This window comes from Brachionichthys hirsutus, chromosome 16, assembly GCF_040956055.1.
Source record: "Brachionichthys hirsutus isolate HB-005 chromosome 16, CSIRO-AGI_Bhir_v1, whole genome shotgun sequence".
Lineage (NCBI taxonomy): Eukaryota > Metazoa > Chordata > Actinopteri > Lophiiformes > Brachionichthyidae > Brachionichthys > Brachionichthys hirsutus.
Window position 1 is genome coordinate 1,158,098 of NC_090912.1, and position 9,038 is coordinate 1,167,135.

The 9,038-nt window shown below is 47.4% G+C and overlaps 1 protein-coding gene across 1 annotated transcript in view; it reads left to right on the top strand.

Annotated features, from left to right (window-relative positions):
• Nucleotides 1-6,994: 6,994 nt before the first annotated feature.
• Nucleotides 6,995-9,038, top strand: part of LOC137905483 (MAGUK p55 subfamily member 3-like) — a 4,312-nt gene continuing 2,268 nt past the window's right edge. The window contains exon 1 of the mRNA XM_068749728.1: nt 6,995-7,113. Coding sequence (XP_068605829.1) covers nt 6,995-7,113 — 119 coding nt within the window. The remainder of the gene's footprint in view (nt 7,114-9,038) is intronic.

Below are 9,038 nucleotides of genomic sequence, written 5' to 3' on the forward strand. Positions count from 1 at the left end.
ATCCATCGTACCACCAACTGAAACGCCAGTGACCAGCACAGCAAGTACAATAAATCCAAGTACCTCTACACCCATACTAACTCCAACCGTACTAACAAAGTCTCCTAGCACCTCTCCCGAGACTCCCTTTTCCACCACACCCTCATCCTCCACCATCACAATGACAACTGGACCCCAACCCCCTTCACCTACCCCTATCTCCACCTCCAGCTCTCTCCCTCCAAACACCTCCTCAGGCAGTAGCACCGTACCCCCAACTGGAACTTCAGGAGGTAGGACTAACAGCATGATGTGTGACCATGTCTTTTCTTACAAATATACATCACTAACTGCAGGTATGATGGTATTCAGTGAGGAAGAGCTGCACAGGTCATCTTATAAGTGCACTTCTTTCTTCATTTAAATACAGATATTTTTAATTTGCTCATATTATCATGTCAAATAGACACTCTAAATTGCTGTATAAAGTCTTCAGGAACTGATTTGTAAAAAGCTTTAAAATGACTGCATTATAAAATGCTGCAGTACCCTTGAAAGAAGGTACATGTATGCTATGTCTGCTGCACTCAAGACAAATATTGAATTAATGCAGGCATGGGCAAACTAAGGCCCGGGGGCCATATGCGGCCCGTTGGGCTATTTAATCCGGCCCGCCGAACTTGTCCAAATTATATCATTAAATTAAGTTTTATTATAATTAAACCCCAATCTTTGACCTTTTCCCTGTAATACTACCTGTAAAAGGCCAAATCCTTTCATGTAATGGCTTTTTACATGTCCATCTGTTCCTGGCCCGGCCCCTCTGGCTAATTTTAGAACCCATTGTGGCCCGCGAGTCAAAAAGTTTGCCCACCCCTGAATTAATGGCATGTTAACAGATTTCCTTTGGCATTATTTTAGATAAATATTAGCTATTCTTGAAATTCATCTTATAACTTTGGCTTGTGCAGCTTTGTACAGAATAATCTGTTGTATTTAAATTTCGAATCCTGGGATGCTGTGTTCTCTCATAAAGTGTCTGGACTGATTTTTGCTTGTTCTTTTACGTTACAGTGATAAACACAACAGAAACCACCACTGAACCAACTAGCGGCAGTACAGCATCCACACCCACCATCACACCATCCACCATCAGCCCCATCAGCACTGGTAGCACCACCCTCTCACCAGACATCACCACCATTAACTCAACAACCCCACCAGTCCCAGTCTTAGGTTTGTTAGGATTCATTTTGAGTTCATTGTTTCTGTTGATATTGTAGGCCTGACAAATTTAAATTCTTAAAAACATGCCTTGTTATGTCCGCCAGTGTGTCCCCCCAGCCCATGCCCACCAGAAAGCGTCTGTCTCAACAGAACCTGTCAGTGTCTCCCTGGGACTTTCTTGCAAAATGGCCGTTGTGCACCAGGTCAGAAAAACACTATTTGACATGTGGCCAGAGAAGAAGAAGAAGTCGTAACACGTAAAAATGGTGGCTTTGAGATTTTTTACGCTTTCTTTTCCACCTCTTCATTCAGCCCAAGTTTTCCCGGGACAGATTCATCTCCCGGACTTGACATTTCAACAAGAAATGAGCGACAGGTCCTCGGCAATATTCCGGAGCACGGCGGCTGACATCTCGGCAGCGGTTTGTTGTTAGCTCACTTTGGATATTTTGAATAAACACTCATCCGGCCGTCACTAAAACATTAGTTCATTCTGTGTCACAGATGGAAGAAGTCCTGAAAAATCAGCCGGGCTTTACGCAGACCGAAGTCGTGCAGCTCGAGTGAGTATTTTCTCTTTCAGACAGATTCAGACAGTCACGTGTTACAAAACAGATTATTTTTACCCTTGTTTTTTGTTGCTTCTCTGTCGTTCTTCAGACCAGGAAGTGTGCAAGCGTCCATCAATAACATCTTTGACGCCACCAACACCACTCAAGAGTTGATTTCTCAGATAATCAACAAGGCGATAGAAAACTCAAACGGATTCCTGGCCAACTCTACATTTACAGGTAATGCTCACGGTCCATTTCCAGACTGAAAATGCTACAGCAGCGTGATGAGGCTTGTCCCCTTTTCGTCGACTTTTGAAGGACGCAGCCCCTGATTGGGGACAGCGTCTATCTAGAACGTGACAGGAACGTCCACAAGCTACACCATTCAAATGTTTAATATCCTCTCTGTCTTAGGTGCAAACCTGTGTGAGGACGGCCCCCTGACGCCGTGCGACGTCTCAACCACAACATGCATATTCGCTAACGGACGAGCCATTTGCTCCTGCTTTAGTGGCTACGTCTCCATTGTGTACTCAAACACCACCTGCAGAGGTAAAACAACAACAACACTTTTTAAGCTTGACTTTTCTCAGCTTTATATTCTGCTCAAACATCTCGACGGTATTCCGCCGTCACAGCATCATAAATTCACAAGGCCTTGTGTGTGGCGTATAAAAGCGTTCCACGGCTGATCAGCCGTGAAGACAGCTGCAACAAAAACGTCTTATCCTCCCCGAAATACTCGTGAGAGGACGAGGGGGGAAAACAACGGGGAGCGAGACAAGGTCAAGAGCTGTGGCTTTTTCTGCCGGCAGGCCTTTTGGCACTTACCTCATTTATCTCTCTAAATGATTTATTTTTAATGAGGTGGTCTCCCTGGAGACACGTGAAAGAATCACAGCTTTCTTTTTTTGTGACCCAGGAGATCAGCTATAAGAAGACTTACTAGAGAGTAAGTCTTTCTTACAGACTCTGCAGAGCCTCTCTATCCCAGGGGGTAAAAATACACCCATCATGTACAGTGGATGTGCGTGTTTGTCATGGCGATCATGTAGCCTCCGTTTTCAAAGCCTCTCATTGTGCTCATGTTTGTACTACATGTCCAACAAAGCTAGACGTGCGTGTCCATGTTCCGTGACGGAGTCTGAAACTGTAGCCGGTCCTTTTGTGTGAATCGTCGTCTGTCTTTGCAGCGTGTCCGAGTGGACAGAGGGCGGTGGACAACACGTGCGAACCGTAAGTGCACGCCTTTCAATTTCAGTTTTGTTTACTGTCAGTGTGTCACTGTGTTTTGTACGTAATGCCATGCTGGCTCCCCCTAGTGGCTCCAGCGTGAAACTCCAACCTCCTTCTCCTGACATGCAGATTGCTTTGTTTCCTCTTTCAGTTGCGCGTTTGGATATTCTGGCTTCAACTGCAACAACTGTGAGTAACTCTATCGTTGAGAGGAAGCAGCGGTGGCGCTAACGGTTAGGCGTTAACCCCTCGATGTTTGGTGCATTCACAGCGGGCCTGCTGGCGGTGGTGGTCATCTCCTGCGTCCTGGGAGGAGTCCTCCTCATCATTGTCCTGGCTTTGCTGGCATACATCTGCTGGTGAGACGCTCTCAGCTTTACCAACATTCATACTGACCTATATTCATTCTACTCTATTCTAGCTCTTAGTCCTGCTAGAACGCAGCTAAAGACTAGGTTTAGATGCGACATTGAAAAGCAGAATCTTTTGATTTGAGAGTAAAGTTGTTTTCCCATTTTGTCTGGGAACCAGGAAGGGGTGCTCAAAGAGCGAACCGGACTACGGCAGAAGTCCCTACGCCTCCCCAGGTGGCGTGAACCCGAACTTCCCTGCCAGCATCTACCCCATCCCCCGTGCCTCCATGAACCGGAATGAGTCGCCTCCCATTGAGATGACAGGTCGTGAAAGAGCCGGCAACCTGGCGGACAACAATCATGAAAACAACAGACAGGTGAGTTCCTCAGAGCAGGTCTGACTGATGACCTCGTTTTACGGTTCTGCTGTGGAACCCTGGGTCCCGACATCAGAACCCTCCGGTCATCTTTTGCTACTTGACACCATCCAATCTAGGACCACATAAAAGAACATGGAATTCCCTGCAGAACATTGTAAAGTCCCTCCACATGCCTGTGGTTTTAGTGCCGCGGCTAATTGTTGTAGAATGCTAGCACGTAGCTCGCTCCCATGCGCGCTTTGCCTCACTCCCAGTGTGCTTTGTGGTTTTCAGCCGAAGCAGAGTGGATGGAAAAAGGTAAGGTGAGGTATGGCTTTTAGTTTCTGACTTTCTCTGCTGAGATTCACGGTGGGAGGACATTTTCGGGAAGAGACGGCAAGCTTGACAAAAGATTGTTTTCATGGAGCATCTTTTGATAGACCTTTCAAAGCCTGACTGCGCTTCCAATCGTTGGTTGAATGTAGTCACTGATCGTTCTCAGCCAATGACGATGGTGACGATACTCTGGCAGCAGGAATGGCCTTTTTAATCTACGTGGGCGAATGACTTCTGGAATGTTTGCATGGCTTTTGCAAGTATTTTTATTTGCATTTTAATATTTTCCCAACCGCATGAACACCTGAAAGACTAACGCACTGACTTCTATAACTTTTCAGACCGGATCATACGACCTCAGACCCAACCAGGGACTGAAGACCTTCACGGGTAAAAATCCATCGCGCTACTCCTACCTAGTCCAAGGCCATGAGAACCCCTACTTCCTACCGGGGGAGGAGAGGAACTGAACAAAGACCCCGATATGATACTGGGGGGTCGGGAGGATGCCCCCCCCCCCCACCCCCGAGCGGGACCGGGTTACTTTAACACACATGAACTTGCTTGGATCAAAAACAAATCAGATACAGCCGAAGAAGAGATTCATTCCCACGAGCGAGAACATTTCTGTGGCATCATGTCGGTTTCTGCATGGTGCTGATTGTTACCACTAGAGGTCACTGCGGTCCAGCGTGACATTTCTTCTGTTTTTAAAGGTAAATTAGAATTTCTTTTCTGCTTCCTTTTGTAGTCTTTCATGATGAAGATTCTTTACTGCTCATGGCACTTAAGCGTGTACTAAGTTTACCTCTCCAATCAAATGCAAAATGAATGTAGGCTTTCAGGCGCCGTTAGATGATTTAAAGGTAAATCTTTGTGCGAGTGACGGGGCTGGATCCCTGCTGTGGGGTATATAGAGAGTTATATTATTATACATTATATTTCACAGTTAAAGATGCACTTGCACGATGTGCCTGTTTTATCGGTCTGGTCTCCCAGATGTGCCATTTCTGACTTGACTCCCTCTTTGTACATAATTATTGACGGTTTTTATAAATAATTGATGATCTTTTTGCCGGATGATGTGTGAGAGAGTGCAATGGAAATAAATAAATTTGAACACAACCGTCCATTTATTGATCCATCCTTCTGATGCTGAGCATTTCTGAGGCCTTTAAAACATCTGTGAACTCCCACATTGACATTTGACTGACCGATTTGACCAACCTGTTAAATTCGGTGACTTTTTAGCTCCTAATGGCTCCTCCTGCTCCAGATTTTTCCTTGTTGCCACTGTGATACCATTTCATAAACCATTTCATGCAGCTCATCTGGAACAAGCGAGGCTTTGCATCCCATCTTCCCCGGGATCGCTCCCGGAGGACGGAGCGATGCTGCAGTAGATGGAGCGACAAGTTGTTGGGACGTTCGTGTGAATCTGTCCATTCAGGATTTGGGGTGTCGGCAGGATAAATCAGGTGCTGGATGAACAGCCTGACTTTGAATCGTGGCGTAAACGTGCTGTTTTCATAGATGCCGTCTTCTCCTCTTCCTCCCTCCTCCTGTAAGCACAACAACAACAACAGGAATCCTTTCAAAGAGATCTGAGAGGAACTAAAGGAGCGTCTGTCCTTCCTAGACTCCAAAGAACTGAGCTGTGGAACTACGGAAGCCTTTAACGGCCAGTCTCTGGGATGGGAGCCTCGTTTAATTCGCTGATCCTTCCTCTTCCTCTGCTTCAATTGAGTCAGACAGAAGAAGCTAATTCACTTCCCTCGATGCATCCGGTGAAGTTTATGAAATTAGGAGACATTTGGCAGAAGCCGGATCTCAAGTAACATGTGGCAAAAAAAAAAACCCCACCTCCTTTTCCCTCCATCCGTTCATCCCTGATCGGATCCGAACCGGACAGAGAGATAAGCCGCTTCCTGTCAGGGAAATCACACTGAACTGATTCGTCTGTCGGGATCTCGGATCGTTCCCGTGCAGGAATGCATCGTCTTCCCTTCCCAACGCCGGCCTCCAGCTGCGGTTCATCCCTTCTTCCCACAGATGACCGATCGATGATCCAACCTCCACACAGTCATTTGGCTGCAGACCCAAAACGACCTCCTCTGCAATTAATCAGGAGGTTAGGAGGGCAGAGAAATATAAATGTGTTATACTGGGGCTATAATATAATATAATCAACATATACAAAACACAGGCTCAAACAAAACGCATAAAAAATCCGGAAATAACCTGAGAAAATATTCAATATATATATTTGAAATATTAAAACACTCCAGCGTGGAAAAAACTGCATCTGTCCCTTTTTTGTACCCTGAGGGTGGAGGGACCCCCCACCCACAAAGAGACGGGACACACCCACCATTATGTGTGTGTGTGTGTGTGTGTGTGTGTCCGCTGGATGAACCAAATACTTTAAAGAGGAGCTGGGGCTGGGAGTGGAGGGGGAGGGGCCTCCCTATTAGGGGATTAGCCGCCGCAACATGCTAGAAAAACAGAAAAAACAGGAAGCAGTAGAGAGTATTAATGAAGTTATAAATAATAATAATAAATCTAATCAGACCACCATGGGGGGGGGGGGGGGGGTTATGATCCTTTAACAGGCGGATTCTTCCTGTCTTATATTTTTGACCTCTCGGGGGCAGCGTTGAGCTCTAAAAGGGGCTTAATGTGAAAAATGGCCACCAGTCAAATTCCTACTTTAAATAAATATGCGACAGTGTAACCGCTAAATGCGGCTAAGTGTCAGGATCATTCGTTAGCTCAGTTAGCCACGCAGCTAGCGGTCCAGCTAGCCAATCACCAGATCTTTGTTTTTACTTTCAAGCCTGATTTGCAGCGATTTTAAATACAGAAACTGGAGCGACAGCATCTCATACAAACCAAACAAATCTCCCCATCACTCCTCATCCAGTGACGCTTCAGCCAGAGAGCATCAGGGATGCAGGGAGGAGGAGGAGGACGAGGAGGAGGAGGAGGAGGAGGAGGGGTGGCGTTTAGGGGAGGGCCTGAGAGAGGCAGCAAAAGAGAGGGGAAGAGGCGGACGCTCTGCGACAGCAGGTTGGTGAGAGGAGGAGGAGGATCCAGAGCGAGAGAAGCAGTGTGGCTGCAGCCAGGAGAGACAGAAACACGGAGAGAGGAGGAGGCGCAGAGAGAAGAGGAGGTGAGGAGGCCGATCTGATGTGCGATGGAGGCTTCGTGGGTCGCGTGTTTTCCTTTCCTTGCTTGGTATTCCAGCGGTTGGTGGGGAGAGCCGGGCGACGGAATGATGCAGGGAGGGATGGAGGGATGGAAGGAGGGATGGAGGGAGGGGGGGGGGGGTTTTCATGCTCGACAGACATTAGCAAGCGAGAACAGAAAGAAGAGGGGAGATGGGAGGGGGAACATCTGGTGGAGGTGGGGGGTGGGGGGGGGGGGTGGGCGGGGGTCGTATAGCTGCTAGCATCAGTAGCTTCCCTCCATGTTGGACATGACAGAAGTTTTTGTCTGACCACACCCTCCCATAGTGAGATTATGGGATGTGTGGTTTTGTGGTTGCATCAGTGTGTGTGTGTGTGTGAGTGTGTGTGTGTTTACCTGCATGCACTGAATGAGGAAGAGGAGGAACGTCTCTTCATCTGGAAAACAAACAGCTTGTTCAGTTGGACAGACGGAGCGTTTGTTGGGATGACGCTCGGGATGTCTCCATCCCACTGCTCGCCGTAATCCCGCCTCACGGATCGTTCTGGCTTCCTGGAAACGTCTCCGTGCTTCAGGAGCGCAGGCGTCTTCTAGCATCGGTAGCTTCAGCCCAAGATCGCGTGCTGGCAGCGACGTGATGAAGCTTCCAGGCCGGGAGGACAGGAGGTAGCCGGGACCGCTCCGAGGTTTCTGTCTGTTCAAAGGCAGTCCTTCCTCTCTCCACTGTTGCTAAGCGCTAACTCATAGGGGAAGAGTTTGCGTGACGTCAAGCTGTATTTCTGAATGGGAGCGTCTCGTCTGGACGGATCTCTGGGGTCAGATCTCCGTTCTGGACACGGGTCCGGTTGCACCGGCTGGTCTTCCCTAGTCTCGGCTAACTGACGCCAGGCCTGGGCCTTCATCTTTTGATTGATTCATTGTTGGAGGAAGAGATCGATGTGATGTTTGTCGTCTTCAAGCTTCCTTATTTACCTCATTTACTGTCTGATGGAGTTTTTTAATCACATCAGATTTAATCTTTTTTAATTGCATTCATTTGTCTTCCTTCCCCAGACCTGTTTTACCCACAATGCAATTCACTGCACTCAGCGTTTAACACATTTCTACTGTAAACCACAAACTCTACAAAATCCAAAAGATCCTGTTAGCCTACATGCTAACATCAGCTGAATTTTGAACATTGCTGCACATTAGCTTGACGAACTAGCGGCTGATGCAGATGATGTCATTAAGCTCCGTGCAGACGTACCTGTACCTGCCCAGGTAGATACAAGTGTGTCCATTAACTACATTATCTGGATACAAAAGAACTATACGCGTATATAAACCTGCACGGTGCTCATTATGCATACAGATAAAGGTTTACTGGGGTCCTCCGCTAACAACCAGTTCAAGCTCCTGACATGCTTTGTTCTCAGGACCGACGCACCTGAGAATGAAACGACAGCATCCGACAGAATCCTCCCCGTTTATTATTCATGAGCTCGTCGCTGTCTGTCTGTCTGGAGCAAACATTTTCTTATTATCCCGTCATCAAAGCAGGAGGACGCTTTAGCAGAAGCGAGAAAACTGCAAGCTGGCAGTCTGGAAGCATTACGGCGGCGTTTGGAGCGCTGTCAGGAACACGCAGGCAGAGATGCAACATAAGTGCTTACATTCCACGGCGTATGAATGATTAACGTCTTCGTGCAGATTTAGCATGCTAGCATGCAATGCTAAGATGCTAAACTCGGTACGCTTGACATCTGTTAAGCCTTTAGCACATCAGCATGCGAGCTTTGCTAAGTAAAGGCCGACGGCTGGCA